General features: G+C 40.7%; 1 protein-coding gene across 3 annotated transcripts in view; it reads right to left on the bottom strand.

Moving 5' to 3' along the window:
- The window catches only part of PTPRR (protein tyrosine phosphatase receptor type R), a 152,003-nt gene that overhangs the window by 24,584 nt on the left and 108,884 nt on the right, over nucleotides 1-18,535 (bottom strand). For all 3 annotated transcript variants that reach the window (XM_054834320.1, XM_054834329.1, XM_054834339.1), the window contains 2 exons: nucleotides 11,398-11,584; nucleotides 4,600-4,684 (listed from right to left, as the gene is read on the bottom strand). In XM_054834320.1, the coding sequence (XP_054690295.1) occupies nucleotides 4,600-4,684; nucleotides 11,398-11,584 (272 nt within the window). The remainder of the gene's footprint in view (nucleotides 1-4,599; nucleotides 4,685-11,397; nucleotides 11,585-18,535) is intronic.

An 18,535-nucleotide genomic window follows, 5' to 3' on the forward strand; every position in this document is an offset into this window, starting at 1 on the left:
AGTCTGGAACAGCTCTCCCATTGGAGCAGACGCAGCTTCTAACTCCATTTTTAAGAAATTAATACTGGTCTAAATTTATCATGCTGGAGGAACAGGAGGCAGTTAAAGGGGCTGTAGCTTGCCCCCATGAGACACCCAGTGCAGGGAACAAGCTGGGCACTACCAGACAGCCTCCCCCACTGCCATCGATACTGGAGGTTCATCCGCTCCACGAGCGCCACTTTGTCATGAAGACCCAGGGCTTTGTCCCATTGAAAAGGCTGTATTCATTGTACGGTGGGTACAACGTGCTGTGGTTGGTTTTTCTTCTTCATTTTAAGTTCTTTAGGGGATGGGAATGTTTGCATTTGTAGCATTTCCAAGATTAATCGTTTGTTACTCCTAGCCCAGTCCTACTCGCCACACCAACAGTAGGACTGAAACACTGTGAGAAGGGCTGTCCTTCAGGTATTTCTGTTTTGTGAGCAGGAAAGGAAGCTGAAAATTTTGTGAGGCAGGTTCCTCTCACATCTGCAGTCCAAAAGATCATAAATCTTTCAGATATTGAAACATTTTGAAATTCATACACCCCTACTTTGCCTGGGTTTGCTTGCAGTCTATAAATGATTATGGATATTGGTATTATTTGGTAAACATTGTAAAACGGAACATGGAAGAATCATACCAGACAGCACTCCCAATCTCTGCCAGGTGGGGAATAGGCTATTAGACTTGCAAATAACATAACTGCCTCAAAACACCTCATGTATAAAACACCTGTAAAATATGCATCATTTTTCAATCTCATCTGAATCATTTCCTGTTACTTCCAATATAATCCAGGATTTCTCAATGGAAAACCTAACAGATTTATCATGGTGAGTAATTCTGCATTTTAAAACATGCTTCAGCATTACAAAATAAATTTTCATTCATGCAAAGGGAATCTGTCTTATATTCTTAAAATAAGGTCTGTCTAATATACATTTAAACTTTTAGTTATGCAGTCTAACATAGATCAATTCTTATAATACTGGCTATTTACAAATATTATAGATGTTATGAGACTGGTGATCACAGCTAGGACACATTTTGTCGACTCACATGGATATACAAAAATGCTTTGATGAACCCATGTGGAATTCCACTAAGATTGAACAGTTTTTCTCCTTCTGTTTTGTAAATATGATTTTTTTTCTTTAGTCTTTGAAAGCCTGCTGGTGATCCTATTGCCATCATTAGGGAGCAGGACTGGAGCAAACATGACCGTTTGTAGTCGGGACCGTAGTGCAAGGGAGCTTGAAAATTCTCAACATCAAGAGAGTGGTTTTCCAGCATCTGTCTATAAGCTTGCAAAAAAAAAAAAAAAAAAAAAAGTGCTTTGCTCATACCATTTAGATTTAAGTTTCCCCTTGCCTTTAACTGGAGTGCCAGAGCCAGTTTTAGCACAAGAGCTTGAAGCAACAGCTTGTGGATTTGTAGGTCTGACCTGCCAAGTGCTTCCTACCTTCATGTTACTTCGAATCTGCTGCTCTGCAGGGACTGCCTTCGTCTAGGCTTCTGCCCTGAGGGTACTCTTCAGGAAGGGGCAAGGAATGACATCCAGGTACCTTGGATGCGTTACACACGTGAAGATGTCCACAGAGTAGTGTTAAGCCACTTGCTCCTTTTGAAGCAAGAGCTGACGCATGTTCTGAAGCACCATGGCAATTCTGCTTCTGGTTTGTGGTGGACAAGTGAGATAGGAAGGGGAAAAGATGCAAGGCTTTGGAGCTGAGGTCCTGCTGCGGGGACATGTAGCGGAGGCTGCAGGAGACAGCAAGCAGAGGTGAAGATGTGGAGTAAGAGGATGAGGAGAGAGCAGCGGGGCTGGGGTTCTGCTGCAAGGATGTGACTATGGTGAGAGACTGGGAAATCTGTGTGCAGGACTGGGAACCTGCTCAGAGGGAGCGAGAAATGTTCGCGTGGCCAAAGGCAGAGGGAATGCAGCTGGAGATGCGGAGCGGGATTTAACGGCACCAGTGGGTGGGGTTGCAGTCAGGAGGAGGGATGGAGAAAGAGTGATTTTTAAAGAACTGTTTAGCCACTTGCCTCTGATCCCATACTGTCCCCTTGTTAGTTGTATTAGCATATTATTATAAAGTAAAAAATGCTTGGAAAACTTAAAGAGGCATTCTAGCTTTTGCATAAGAGCATTGGCTACGTTATACTGGAACTGAAACATCTTTCATAGAAATGTAACATTTCCTGCACTTTATAGTTTCCCCTATAGAATAATTTTCATTAGCCATTCATTTTATTTCACATGAGTGCATCTGGCTGGGTAGTATGTATTAACATGAACCTGCCCTCATGCACCCTGTCACAGAACTATCTCTTAGAAAACGAGAACATCCTCTGCAATGCAGAGGGTGGAGCTGGCAGGACTGGGCATTTTTAGGAGATAATCCATCAGCTCAAACGTCACTTGTCACCACAGGTGCCCCAATTCAGGAGACGCACCCAGCGCTGGGAATGGAAAAGCTGACGTGGGCATACGAAGCAGCGGGTTGATATCATCGGAGCAGGAAACCAGGAAGGCTGTTCTATTTAATCACTCAAATCGTTTCCAAACCCTCTCGGGCTGGGTGTGGGGTGTGTGAGTATTTATTATGAGCATGTGCCTCAATCCTCAAAATATCTTCTTTGAAACAGCCTGGTGCTAACACACAACAGACCTTTTGATTTCTGTCAAAGGCGGTTACAAAGTGCCTGTCAGTGAGTAGCTGTGGTGCGCACCGGCAGCGTGCTTGGACTGAAAATGTGCCTCGGAGTGAGCGGCACGTCCCAGCTAACTGGAGGTGAAAACACGAAGGCATGCTGGTTCTCAAAGCTCATCAGCATCAACCACAGCCCAGCTGTCGTGTCCCAATTCAAACCACATGCTGCAGTGAAATAGGACTCATTGCATTTGCAAGGCGCTGCTGAAGGCGAACCTGATGGTGGCTGGGGCAGCTTGGATGCGAGATGCTATGGGAAGGGAGAACTCCTTCCAAAAATCTGTCCGTCAGGAGGAGGGAGGCTTGGCGATATCCTGGCTCCACTGCAGCTGATGGCAAAAGTCCTGCTGTCGTCAAAGGGGTCAGCATTTCACCCTCCGTGTGCATCCTGTTGACACTGGGCCAGACTCTAAGGGACGCTGAATTTTCTGATTACTTGGTATAAAACTCGCATTCAGTTACTTACTTTCTTTAATTCCCTTCAACGTTCCTCCACCGCGCTCAGCTGCACACAGCGATTGGTTGCGATAGGTGAACTAACCTTGAAGTCAATGGGAATTTTACTGGGGGCTGAAGGGAAGTGAGGACTCCACAAAACGAGTTTCTTTCCCAGCTACGTATCACATTTCTGAGACTAATCTAGTGGCTGAAGGCCATCAGTTTTCATTAACTTGACTGCAAGGCCTTTGAATGATGTGAACAAATTACAATGCATTAAGGCTCATTGAGAGAAATCTTGTCATTCAAAGCATGTGAATTTGCATGACTAATATATAACATAGGCCTACAAAGACATTACAGAGATGATTAGAAAACAAATTTCTAGTTGATAGAATATGCTGTCATTTTAAAAGTATTCTTCATTCCAGACATAAGCAAAGGGATGTGTTTACATTTCTTTGTGGGACTGTCCCCCAACATTTTGAATCACTGCACTTTTTCGCTTTGATGATGTCAAAATATTATAAAAACACAAGTATTCATGTCTATATTTAGTGCAATGTTAAAACTTCAGCAACCTATTTTAAAACAAAATGATTAATAAAGGAGAAATGGAATATCTCATTATCCCTCAACAACTGCTGTGAAAATAGTTGCATTTCAGAGAAATGTGTATTTTGAAGGAAAACTATTCCACTGAAAAGTTTTCAATCACCTCTAATTATAACAAACCAATTGTTACTTCGTCAGAAATAAATAATTTGGGCCAACAAAAATACAGATGCAGTAGAGCAAAGCAGTAACAAGTTTACAGCAATGATGAGGCAGCACTGTGTGAGAGTGGTTTTCTTACTAACGTAAACGGATTTCCACAAAGCCATGTGGTGCATGGAGAAGAAAAACACCGCCAGAGGACTTATAAAGATGGAAGTTCACTACAAGAAAGGATAGGATGCACTTGCTTTTTTTAGTCTGGGCCACTTAAGGTTGGACAGGATCCCAACTAGCTTGACCCAGCCAGAGGGAATTCAGTGACTGCAAGACAGCGTGGGCTGTGATGGAGGCAACAGCCTCGGTCCTCTCGTCCTCCAGATCAGGGGAGCTACTGCGAGGCCCAGCGAACCTCTCTCTACCCATGTGCCTGACCTGTCCTCCAGAGAAAACCAGCATGGACCCAGGCTGCATTTCCGTACGTGGTTGGGATGCTGACAAAGTGTGTGCCTACTAAGGCATCCAGTGAGAGTTCTGCATTTGCCAGTCCTGCAGCACTGGGCTTTTGTTGTCTTTCTACATAGAATATAAATACATTTATGAATAGGTACACAGCGATCAAAGATAAAGACTACTAGATTTTCACAGCAATACATTCTCAAAGCAGGACTAAATACCATAGTAGGAAATCATGGGCTAACTCACTTACTTGGCAAAATTGTTTTATAGCGGTTTTTAGTTCCGTGACTCGGGATGTCAATTTCTTTGGGATCCACAAAATTCATTGGTATTTCCTATAAAAAATAAATTAAATCAGATTGGTGTTTCCAAAGGAGCCATGCAGGAAATTATCACCAGAAGGCCATCTGCTGTTACACAACTGTCTTTTGACATCAAAGTTATTAAGAAAAAAAGTGGTTCCCACCTCAAGCCTGTCAACACCCTTCCTTTAATAAACACAGGGAGTTGCATATTGAAGGGGTGACTTCCAAGGAACACTTCTGATGAATTATTAAAAGCAAAGTTTTTACAGGATTAGGAGAGAGGTTAAAATGCACAATAGTTCTAGAAAAGTGGAGTTGAAAAGTGCAGTACTATAGCAGAAAAGCACAACATCTTACATAATTGGTGGAGGAACTTTCAAAACAATTAAATATTAATATATGGTAAACATTTTTTTTTAAATTCTATGCAAAGCCCTTAACCATGTCAGTCAAAGACCTTACTTGCTTTTCATAGAAACTACTAGAATGAAGTGCCTTAGTCTTCTGCATTCAGTGGCTCAAAAGTGTAATAAAAATCTGAAGCTCTTGATTCTCATTTTGATCTTTTAGTGACTGACTCACATTGTCTTCTTTAAATATGCAGATGTGCAAGTAACTAATGTGAAAGTTTGCTTGAAGTTCCAAAAATAAACAAATGGTAAACTCCCGATCAACTTAAGATTACTGTTTTTCAAATTGTTTGTCAGTATGAAAAGTAAAAATCCTCCAATTTTTCATTGACCAAAATGTTTCACTTGGTTTAAGAGGGGGAAGAATAGTTTTGATTTTTGAGGTACCGAAACATTGTTAGCATTCTTACAGTTGAATGAAAACAACCCTTTGGAAATGGCAAGATGAAACATGTAGGGTTTTTTTTTCCTGATCGTGGGGGATGATTTACCAACCAAAACAATCTGGCAAAATGACATTTAAAAACTGGTTAGTTGACTCAGATCTTCATTTTTCACTGTATTTTTTTGGCCAGCACTATTTAAATTATCTTAGGGTAAGCTGGAATTTGATCTTCAGTAAATGAGTACTTCTACTTAAAAGCACAGTCATTACTAGAGACTTGAAAACTTCATTGCTAGCCTGGGACATTTATCCAAAGAGACAGCAGCATATTAAATAATTACCTCTGACAGACACATAGGAACATGAGGAGACACAAAAGGTATGTTCCTACCCTATTCAGTGCAAACATCCTTTGACTTGCACCACTGGAAAATTTACTTAAGGATTTTCCTCCAAAATCAGCTGGTTTCTAACTCCACAGGCGCAGGCCTGCCCAGGACTTTGGCACAGATGAGATGCATGGCCAGTGTCCTTCAGACCCAAGCTCTGGTCCTGCCCAGCATGACTGGCTGCTGCGGGGTTTTGTTTTTTTTTTTTGAGGAGCAGGGACAAGGCCCATAACAGCTTGCCAAGGATGCGCCCAACAGCGGATCTTTACATGGGTTCAGCAAGCAGGGAAAGCTACCCTCTTACTTTTCTGATTGAAGAGAAGGCAAAGATAAGTAGAATTTGGATGGGTCAATGTGAATTGCTTTGATTCTTTTCCGCTTCCCAACTTGGCTTCTGAATGTCTTACTGCATGAGGCTGCAGCTTCTGTGTTGGTTTCTATTTTTTGACCTTCTCTGCCTTATGCCCATGTGTTTAGTGGACCATCCTTACTTTTCCTCTCTCCCTCACTCAGTTTCTTCCTCGATCTCTTCCTTGCTCTTCAGCTGACTCCTCAAAAGAATGACTCGCTGCCTCTAATTCAGGTTAGCCAAAGTGTTGCTGCTAAGTTACTTGCAGGTACTTCACCCAATCCTTTTTCAGCTCCCTGTACTGCCATCCATATGATGCCTGAACTAAGCGCAGGATCTTCTCACTTGTAAGATTCCATTCCTGCATAAACCTCATCGCCATTCCTTCAGGTCAAACCATCTCACCTCTGTCCTGCTTCTGATGCCCCTGGAACTACAAAATGGGTTCCCACATCCCTCTCATATCCACATCTTACCTTCACCCCTTCCCAGTGGTGACCTCTGTGAGACTCTTCCCCTCAGCTTTTGGGCTCCAAATTCTCCTAAGTGGCTCTGGTATGGGCTGTTAGTGCCTTACGCTGGGCTACTAGCTGACCTAGAGGTTCCCTGGCTCAGTTCCGGCTTAGTATAAACACCAGCGGCACATGGCTTCTGAAAGGTTTCCCTGCTCAACTATATACCAACTGAGAGAGCGCAATACGTTAAGCCTTTCTTTAAAGTGATCTACAGCTGTCATCTGCAGAGACTGGAAAGAGATGTGTGAGGAAGAGTTCTCTGCCTGCACAACAAGAGACGGTGGTCAGTGGGGCTCTTCCAGCCGCCTGGCTGTCTCCCTCTTGCCTGCTGAAATTTGAAAATAGTTCATTAGTTAGCGAGTTACTGACAGATGGAGAAATGCCACTGAGTTGAAAGCAGAAATGTATTTCTCTGGGCCAACAAGGTCAATTAATAATATTAATCACTTACATCCTGTAAACACTTTCTAGTCAGTGGGCTCCTCCCAGTAGTAAGTACTTGTGGGGCCAAGGGCACAGGCAGAAATCTGACAATACACCGTGGATCACAGCCACAGACAAGTCACTTACTCTGAAGCTGGCTGTGAAACACAAGAGATGATTCCAGAAGAAAATTCAGGGTATTAGGGGGATAACATTTCTGCTAATGTGGGGGAAAATAAGCCCAGCAGATTGTAAATGGCATGTATGTGTACAAACTAGCATACAAAGTCTGTAGCCATATAGTCAATATATAAAAATTTGTTTTGTTAAACATATATACATATTTTATATAAATAATTGCAAATAATGTCTAAGCTGCACACATTTGTGTGCTCAGTCACATGCATGCAACTATACACGCATATGTTCTTGGGCTGCTTCAGCTCTCTGGGTGATACTCTTCTAATAACAGCTATTCTGGCTCACATTAGCCTTTAAATGCTACAACTGTTCATACACTCAAAGAGGTATGATTTGGGTCTCCGAAAGCATTCAAGAAAATTTTGCAAAATTTATGAAAATTCAGGCAAATGTTCATTGTACCCATCCCTCCATTTTTATGAGAACCAACTTTTATAGATTTAAGAATCTGGCACTTTCCCATGCAGGACTGTATTTTCTGACATTCTGGTATTTCAAGAATAATGAATTTTTCTGTTCTGTCACCAACTTGAGACATTCTGGGTTTGGATAGTAGCAGCTCAGGCTACCAAAGAAGTATATGCTGGGCAATTTATGTTTCTTCCTCCTTGCAAATCAGGTCTATTCTCCCAAGTAAAAGTAGCCAAACTTTTTGTCAGCAATAAAAAAAAAAAAAGAAAGAAAAATAGCTCTTTTTTTCTTAATAAGTATTATGGAAAAATATTTTGATAGTAACTTTTTACAAAGTTTGTAAGTTTTTACAATTAAAAAATAAAGTTAATGCCCCCTAAATTGTTAATCAAAAAATTAAATGTTAATTAAAGAACTAAAAATAACCCCAAACTGCTCATGTTTCACTTTTCCATTGAAAACTTTGAACATTTCTCCACTTTTTGCACACTTGGAAGTTTTCATGGGAACTAGTAATCTTAGTCTCAGGAAGACTGTCTTACTGCATTTCTTTAGCTAGCTGAAACAAGCTGAGCGAGCAGAATGAGTGAGGGTTAAATATTGCGTTCTTTGCGTGCCTTGAGTTCCTACTAAAGCTATTATCTGTAGCAAGGAAGATATTAAACAGATACTGTTCAACAGCTTCATCTTAGAACACATTTTAAAAAATGGTTTAAAAATGGAATAGACAAGTCACGATCTTTTCAACAAGATTCTGTGGATACACTGAATGGCCAAAGTCATGTTGTGCCCCCCTGAGGGACAAATAAAATGTCTCTGTTGCCCCAGAGCTGTGCACGGGTGCGGTGTGAGAGGATTCTGGTAAATGGGATTCTACAGAGGTGCCAAGTAGTCTTTACAAACTGTCTCCTAACGTGAGGGGTTTAAACACGATGAAGTTATTTCTTCTAGCTTTGCTACCTAAGCAGCAGAATGACGGAGAACTGATGGCGTAACTGGTGATAAAGGTATGTTGGATGCTCATAATTTTTTCCATGTACGCTGTCTGCCCAATTTTTGGTAAAAAAACTGAGGGATTTATTTTTCTTAAAGAAATGACTTTTACTATAAACCTGGGCTTTTTAAAGGTGAATAAAAGGACTGCTTCATAGGATGCAATTATTCATAATGAAAAACTATTTTTAGAGCAAGATGGCACTCATCATCTATTCTATTGACTTACATGTACAAATTGAAAACAAAATGAAACCTGAGGGACCACGTGCTGTGGCATGTTTAATAAGATCTGAATTGTTTGTATGTCTTTGTTAGACCTGTAGTATGCTCAAGGGGTTGTATAGGTCTTCCTGCTCTTACATGCCTTGTTAGGATACACATTTCTGTGTGGCACTATTTATTAAATTTGAGCTATTAAACCAGTCTTAAAAAGCTTTGTTTGTTTAGTTTAGTTTGCTAATGAGTTATAAAAGCTAAAAAAGTTAGGCTAAGTTTGGGTTGGGTAGTTGTTTATGTTAGGTTTCTCCACTGTGGTGCTCTCTGATAGCGGCTGGTAGCAAGGCATCTCAGGGAACTATCAAGAAAGGGACGAGTTTTTCCTCGTATTGCATCGGTCACCTGATACTGTTCTTTTAGCATGAAAAAACATGAATAACCACTCCATATTCACCTTCTCCTTGCTAGCATGATTTTATAGGCTTCTGTTAAAGCCTCTCACAGTTTTTTCTAGGCAGAAGAGTCCTTGTCTATTTAGTATCTCCTGATAGAGAAGCTGCTCTAGTCTGTGATTATGCCATACTTCTGTACGTGCTTTGAGATGGAGAGATCAGAGCCTCATGCAGTTGTAAACGCAATATAGATTTTTCCAATGTCATAAAGATGTTTTCTATATTATTCTCTAAATCTTTTCCCAAGATTCCTAGCTTTGTATTTCAGAACCCATCAAAGTATACAAACCTATTTTATCCCAAACGCATAACATTTTATTTATCAACCCTGAATTTCCTCTGCCTCATCACCATCATGAAATCCTTCTGTAATTTCTCTGAAGTACATTTCTAATTCTACTACCCTCAGTAATCCAGTGTCATCATCAAACTTTGCTGCCTTCCTATTTGTTCCCTTTTCCAGCTGACTTAAGAGCACCTTGGTCAGCATCAGCTCCAGAACAGATGCCTCTGGGACTCCACTGGTGACCTCCTTTTACTCTGAGAAGCAACCAATCCTTCTGATGCTACACTGTGTTGAGTATTCCCCACTGGATTGCATTTGTTCATATATCCATTGGCTTCTTTCTTTACTATAATTCCATCCAATTTCTCTGATTTACACATCAGATTTATAGACCTGCAGTTCTCTGGATCTCTTCTGGAGCCCTTCTGACAAACTCTGGTTGCCTCTGGCCCTCTGATTCCTCAGCTGCTGGGGCCCAAGTGCTAGGTTACACCTACCCAGTTAATACATCACTAACTGCATCTATGAACTCCTTTAGGATTCCTGGGTGAATACGAGCTTATTCCAGTGAATAGCTTTTATTAATTTTATTGATTTGTTCTAGAATCTCTTCCATTAACGTTTCAATAGCAGACAGATCCTCCAGTGACCTGTGTGAATCTACCCCTGCCACAGAGGTAGGAAATTCCCTAAGTTCTTCTGTGGTCAACAGAGATGCAGCAAATCATGCAATCACTTCTCTCCTATTGCTTCACCTTCTTCAAATCCCTTTTCTACATTTTTGATCCTCTATTGATCCTTGTACTCTTTGGTAAGTTTCCTGCTTTTGATCTATTTAAAAATGAAGTTATGATTTTTTTTTTTTTTTAATTCAAAGCCCTTTTTGGCCTGCCTTATTCAGCTTTCACATTCAACTTGCTTCAGTTTATGCTCTGTTCTATTTCCTCCGTAAAGAGTGTCTCCTTAGTTCTGATAACCTCTTTCATCTGGCTGTTGTGCAATAATAGTCTTTTTCAGGTCTTCTTAAAGAAATATTTAATAATGTGTTTTCCCTGACTGAGTTTTTCTGCTGTGACTTGTTTCTACCCGGCCACTGACTTGTTTCTACCTGGCCACTGTCTTCGTTTTAGATTCCTACCCTCTATAATAATAAATGCACTTGTAGGAGACTTCATTTTTTGGGGGTCTTCTTAAGTATATTAGGCTTGCTGTATGGAGTGCTTGTTAAAGACATGTTGGGCTGACTCAAGAGCTGCTTCTCTTTTTGTGGAGTCCCTGCCTGCTCCAAAAAGTCATTTAGAGTGACTAAAAATTCAGTCTTCAAATTACAGACATATGTGATGTTTACATGAGAATAAACAAAATCTCCAATTATTACCGTGTTTTCTGTCATCACAGCCTTTATGATCTCTCTGAAACTGTCACAGTGTTACAGTCCTGGCTGTTTGTACTGTAGTGCTAATACAACATTTATCCCATCTATGAATGGGACTTCGAACTGAGAGGAGTCAGTCTTATCCATGGATATAACTGACTGACTTATCTATCTCCAGTGCATAAACATAAAACACCACCTTGGAGCAATCTCATCTGCCCTTCAGAAATTATTTGTACCTTAACACTAAAGTCTTGCCCAATTACTTTTTCCCACAGTTTCTGTTGTGCCAGTCATGTAAAAAATCCTCATTTAAAGCTTGTTGTTAAACTCACCATGAATTCTGTTTGAAGTAAATGAGAACACGCAACTGCATCTCGAAGCTGCTGCCGTGTCAGGACGCGGCCGGCTGACTGTAGGTATTCCATCGCTACTTTTTCTCGTGGGGTTGGCACAGTGACGAAAGGCTCAACACTTCCCAAACTGCTCATGTCCAAAGTCAGTGAGACATTGGAGCCTCGTCTGTGTTAGAAAATAATTAAAACAGTTATATCAGATCTGTGTTACTGAAGTCCCATACTCGTGCAGCTGATCCTGAGTTATTTATACACCCTATGTTGTCACTGGGAGATTTGGATGTGCAAAAACTGCACGACTGGTTTCACTGGAAGCACCGGGTGGCCAGAAAACTATGATTTTACATATTGTCCTACCTCTTGAATCTAACAACTGACTCTGCAAGAACAGTGTGTTAGGGAGCAACTATTTGGATTATTCTTAGAAGTAGAAACTGCTCCCTATATGCTACCTAATCATTATGGATATCAAATGTGAAAGTGATGTCTTAGTAAGGAAGAAATGTTTCACACAAAAAAAAGGGGGGATATATTTCTAACTGGTACATATAACAACCTGGAAATAAATTCACAGTTATGTCAGCTATATGTTTAAGAATCTACTAAAATTAAATATACAGAATGGAGGGGGAAAAAGTGATAAAATCAGCAGAAATAAATGGAAAGGCAGTGCAAACTTCATGACTACCAAGACAGTGAACAATGTCTCATGTTAGGTAAGAGAGAAGGGAGAGGCAATAAACCAGGATAAATGAGCTGCATCCCAGGAGGAGGAATGGTCACAGACTTAAGAGGGGTTATTCAGAAATGCCAAACACCTCTTGCAGGACAATCAAATTCATCAACATTTCACATTCCTACAGGAAAATAAACTTGGATTCAACAGCACCTTTGAGCCGTGAAAATGCAAATAAAGCACGCTTCTGTGTGCTTGGTACGAGCGCTACTCTTTTTGTTGCTTTCTCCAAACAACACTGAAGAAAAGTGTCTTTTTTCATAGTTCCAATCCATCGATCAAATGTTATCTATTCAACCCCTAACTTTAGCCATATCGATTGCAATAAATCCATGCTCTGTGAATTGTGATGACTCAACACACTTTCATAGGCATTAATCAAAGTTTTTTGTGTTTACTAATCAGAAATCAGTACTGTAAGACTGCATGCTTCAGCTGCCTCTGAATTGGGCTACAGATGCCCAGCTCAGTGTAAAGGTCTCTAACATTTAGCCAAGCAGCTATGCACATATAGAGATACGACAACGCACGTTTCAGACCTACCTCTGCACATTATCACCCCTCCTTTAATGTATGCTCACAGGGGCCTTCTTTAAGCTCTTAGTTGCTCTACCATGTTTGGACATATACAACCCAACGTAACACCTCTGGCTCAACTCTCTCCTAATAGTCATCCAGCCAGATCATAATACAGCTCTACACCTTGCCCATTTTTAAAATCTTGTGTGTCAGTGATTAATCATTTACTGATTAACCCATTATTCGGTGACTCCAGTTTTCCTGCTGGAACTCTGGGTGGTTGGGTGCATTTCCACGCACCACTCTGGATACTGGGATGTTGGTAAGGTACAACTGTCCCGTTTGTGCTAATACCACATATTATTGTAAATATCATACAGACATCATCAGATAGTACCTGTGAGGCAGCTGCTATTAATATTGGGGAAATGCTTTCCTCTAGTCTGCAGCAAAAGTTGCTTGAGTTAATACTTGTTCTTTACGGCCCTGTCGATATCCATGGGTTGCCCACAGGTTATTTTTCTTTTCAGACAGTGTGAGTCTTAGTGCTGCTGTTGCTGTTCTGTTTTGTGATCTTTTTCTGCCACCAGAATAAGTATTCTTAGGGTTTATTGCTTTCTTCTTTCTTTGTAACCATGTTAACATAACACTTTGTTGTTGTTGTTCTGATGCAATTTTGATGCACTTCCTATTCTACACGTCAGCAGATTCTTCAGTAATTTTCTTTTAAATTAAACCATTTCTATCATGTCAGTCTGCATGAATAGAAATTACTTCAGTCACTCACCTGTCACTTAGCAAAACACAAAGCAACAATGGCCAAGAGACAAGACCACCTGGTGGAACCGGTGAATCTCAGATTGTTCCATACTGTCCATAAGCATATTTCTGCTTAGATGATGGGTGGGTGACAGCAAGAGCTTTGCTGCCCAGGCCCACAGATGGTAACAGTGAGTCAGAGACAGAAGCAGAGGTGGGAGAAGTAAGATGGAGCCGAGGCGGCCGCAGACAGCCACCGGCTGCTGGGGGTATACGGGGACAATTTCTGTTGGCAGAGGGAAGTAGGTGGGGTATGATTCTGCTAATTTTGCTAGGAGGTAGGCACAAGTGAAGTAGCATCCCGAGCAGAAATGACTAGTAACTGACATATGCGTAAGCTGCCAGTAGTGCTCTGTGGCTCACTAGACACCCTGCATCATATCGAAGCCCCAGTCAGTGGTACCTGTGCTCCTACCCAAATCCAGAGCCGTGACAGCCTGGGAGGTGGGCACAGCGCAAGCTGGTGGTGGTGGCCGCTCTGTGCCAGACCTTGCAGGAGGGTCCTGGCTCGGGTACCCAACCCAGCTCCCCAGGGACTGACCCCCGCCAGTCCCCTAGCTCCACGCCGCTTCTCAAGGAAAACATCCTGTTAGACTGCTTTCTCACAAAAACCCTCCTGCGAAAGCACCTCTTCTGACCATGACTAGCAATTTATTCCATGGAAAGGGCAGTCCCTCAAACAGGTGGCTCTGAGGGAGTAAATCACAAATCCAATCTTTTGAAAACAATCCAGAAATCCACAGAAGAGTTGTGCAATGAAGTTCTCCAAAACCTCTCCATTGCAGGGGGGTTGAACTAGATGATCCTTAAGGTCCCTTCCAACCCAAACCCCATTCTATGATTCTATGAAAACTGTTTAGGCTACCTTTGGTTGAGAAATGGGTAGTGATTTAGACCCAGACATACTTCTGGAAGAGCCTACTGAGATTTCCTAATACAGAGGAAAAGTATTTGCATTGTCCAGTAACAAAGTACAGTGAAAATGTTAATATTTTCTTTGGCTTTTACATTGTTATAACTGACAGTCTTGGCAAAAAGGCTATTTCCTTTTTAACAACAACAAAAAATATACCTGATCTAATTATAACCTCACGTTTACAGCTTTTACCATTTATGGGGATTATTGACGAACACCAGTGTTGAGAATCAAATAACTTTGGAAAGAAGAAATAATTTTTAGCTGCATATTTAACACATTAAAAGCTACAACTTGAATAAAAACTGAATGGAGGGCAGAAATTAATAACCTAAAGGATAGTGGTCTTTTCAGAAAGTCCATAACAGGATATACAATATATAATAGCTCTAAAGGTAATTCTTCCATAAAAACAGGCTTCTCCAGGAACACTTTTAAAGTATCCTTCAGTTAATATAAAAATTTTAATAATGTTTACATTAGCAATACTAACTATTGCCAATATTATCATTAATCATGCAGACTTCTTCACTGCATTCAAGACCGTGCTGAGGAATAAGGCTGAAAACAGGACATTTTGCCTTGTCTTGAAAAATGAGGAAGGGCTTGAACCCATCATGCTCTTGTATGTCCTAATAGAAGATGCTTGTAGTCTCAGGTCCTGCTCTGGGCTCCTTGTATTCTCTATGTTCCTCCATCAGTTAATTTCTTCACTTTCTACAGAAAAAAAGTAGAAAGTAAGAATTCTCTTCTCTTTTACTACCTGGGTGGAAAGAGGTTAGGTAGCAAGCCCACCTTTTTCCCGCCTTATTGGAGGAACTGCACAAGGCTGGCCACAGAACAACGAGGAGGTACCGCCTAAAACAAAGCCCATTTTTGGTAACTATTCCTTGTCTCCAGTAGGTGTTGAATAAACAAATCTCAATTAGACCAGTGACACTTCAAGTCAGACAATGCATTTTTCTTGGAGAGAGAGAGATATATATGTTCTGACTACATACTGGTATCTTTCCGTTTCAAATTAGAGTGAAGGAGCCATACACGTGGGTTTTCCCTTATTTCTGAATATTTACAACCCTTTTTTACCTTCTAAAGGTACCTTTATATTCTTCATGTTCCCCATGTTAATTGTCTGGGCCAAATTAGAGAAGATTTTGTTATGATACACCTCCCCCAGCATCCCCTTGAGGTTGTGTCTTGATGGGGAAGAGCATCATGTGAGGAATCTGAGGAACTGTAAACAGTCGTGACAACATTACATTAAAATCAGCATGAGACTAACTCTTCCGAAGTTTCACCAGCTGGGACAGACACCTCATCACTGAGTACGTGAATAAGTGCAATCAGGAAACCACTTGTGTCTGTGTATTGTCTAGTATCCCAGAGGGGGTCTTACTACATACTCACGGCCCTCTTTTCAATTGGGTAATAGGAACAAGTCCACTCATGAGAATCCACTGGAGTATTTTTAATAATACCTTTATAGAAGCAGATTTTATTACAGACCATGATAAAAAAAAAAAAAGATTAATGTAATGTTTGTCTGAAAACTCTCAAAAGGAAGCTCCACCTGTCCACCTCGGAGAGCCACCAGGTTACTGAAGCCTATTAATCATTAGCAAGGTCATTTCCAGGTCTTCCCTGACCCTAAAATTAAGCTATAGCTGGTGATTATGAAAATCCAATTACCCAACACGTTTTCCCAGTTGTTTATTTAAGCTGGGTAATTTCTTTAAATACATGTTCCCATGTTTATTCAGCACTCCTGAAAAATGCAACGCCCAGATTCCCGGTCCTCGGCTTTTCATTCTCTCTAGTGCTTTTGGAAGCGGCAGTGACGGCTCCTGCCCTCCAAGAGCCATTGCCCTCCGACCCCGGCATTGCAGACGCAGGAGGCGCTTCCTTCTGCTCCCTCCGTCCTCCATCCCTCCGCCGAGCTTCTGCGCGGCTGAGGCAGGAGCTGTGTCAGCCGTGCGGGTGGAAGGAAGCCATTAATTAGTGGGAAGAGCGGCCCTGGCTGCGGCTGCTGGGGAGGGAGTTTGCTTTGGGTCCTCAGATCCCGCTTGCACCAGGGCTGCTCTCCCTGGGTTTTACTGCAGGGATGACGGGAAAAACATCACGATTCCCCTGCGTGCTTTAGTTCTCTAGCGCTCACAGACTAGGTCTAGACACGGGTTCCGGTTCTCTTCCCTTGCTGGTCCATCTCATCAGCACATGCGCTGAATTCTGGTGGGTTTTGCACTGCTGCAATTGCACTGGGAGAGCGCAATTAGGTACGTGGTTTCTGCCACTTACTACCTTACCGGTGCCAGACTTCTCCTGCTTATCTAGTTTTATGTTTCAGTAGAGTAAGTAAAGGAAAAAAAAATGTAAAAGTTTGTAAAAAAGGACAATGGAAAAAAAGATAGGTCTCGGCTTTCCTGCTGCTTTTAAAAATAGCTGGGAGAAAACATGGTCATGTAGATGAACAAATGTGATACGTAAAGCTGCAGTGGGGTGTGAAAAGCACAATAAATCAGAAAAGGACATAATGTTGTTGTTATTAATCCTGTATTTTATATATACTGCATAACTTCCATTGACTTCATCAAGAAAAATCAGTGCTGAAAAGAGAAAAAGTAGAAAAGCAGAAATACAGAGGAGTTATAAAAAAATCTTTGCAAAGGACTGAACATACTGCTATTTTCTTTCAGCCTTGGGCAAACAGTAACACAGATCTTCTAATATGACTGAGACATTTCTTCACAAATCCAGATTTACAATATCCATTACAGTCTGTCCACAGCAGGTTAAGAGATGACTCTCATTTGAAGTGAAATATAATTTGAAAAATTTTAAAGTAACATTCACAGTATTGTTAAATAGTTGCTTTGAACAAGCATAAGAATGGTTTATGTATTTTTCACAAGTGCTTATATATGGTCCTTGCTCTGTATATGCTAGCCTGAAATATATGTCATTATCTTGTACTGGTTATATTACTGGATGTCTTGGGAAAGCAGGGCTCAATGAGAGTATGGTTGCATCAATGGGTGCAGTAATCTCTCAGTTTTTTCTGACCGTCAGTATACTATCTCAAGTCTTCTAAGCATGTGGCAAAACTCCATTATTGACCATCAAAAGCTGAAAAAAGAAGATTCATTTTTTTCCTAGGTCTACATTCTTTTCTTGGAAATGTAGAGCTCATACGTTTCAGTTTTCTGTTGTGCTGCAGCACATATTAGAGAATATTCTAATAGAAAACTCCATAAGTCCTGATAATATACAATACCCACTAATGTAATTATCCTCTTATCTACTCCTACTTTCAACAAAGGTCAATCAATATCATCAGTATTAGTTTGAGAAAATAATGAAGAAAAAAAATCATTATGTAACTATGTGAATGTCATCTTCAAAAATAAATATTTGCACACAGTACTTATTGCATATAACGCACTATGTATTTTTACACTCCTAGGTGCCCTATGAAGCATCGTTATACAGACGCTATGCTTGGCAGATCTGTGATGAAAACTCAGTTTCCCAAAAGATCTCAGTTTTGCTGGCTGACAGTTTTGGGTTGCAGTTGGTTTTCACTCGAACAAGTGCTGCAGCTTTTAGGAATTCTCTCAAATGTGGGGTTATCGACACTTTTAAACAAACTAAACCTACACCATACCCAAGCTGAAGTACTTAAAAATCAGAAGCTGCATCAACCAACTAACTGTGCCAAAGAAGAATTAGTGTTAGAAGCAGGACTAAAACCCCAGGTTCCCTAAATCTGTGTAATTTCTCAAGTTACTTTAAATCATTTTGCAATTAATTGTCATAGGTACTCTTTGAAGGAAATTGCTCTTCAACTGTTTTCAAGATTCGGTATTATTTATGTCAATCACTTAACAACAACAGCAGAGGAATACAAACTGATTTTGATAGAAAATCTGTAACTATAAATTTAAAATGACTGATTTACTTTGCATTAAAGGATAACATGCATTATGGCCAGTCTAAATTGATACAACCCCAAACCTTGAAGGACTGATTCCACTCAGCTCATGTATGGTCATTTTCCAGTGATTCTACTATGCATGAAAATAAAAAAAAAAAAAAAAAGCATGACAATTTTTGGAGCTGAGTTCCACCTT

The sequence above is a fragment of the Grus americana genome, chromosome 1 (assembly GCF_028858705.1).
Source record: "Grus americana isolate bGruAme1 chromosome 1, bGruAme1.mat, whole genome shotgun sequence".
Classification (NCBI taxonomy): domain Eukaryota; kingdom Metazoa; phylum Chordata; class Aves; order Gruiformes; family Gruidae; genus Grus; species Grus americana.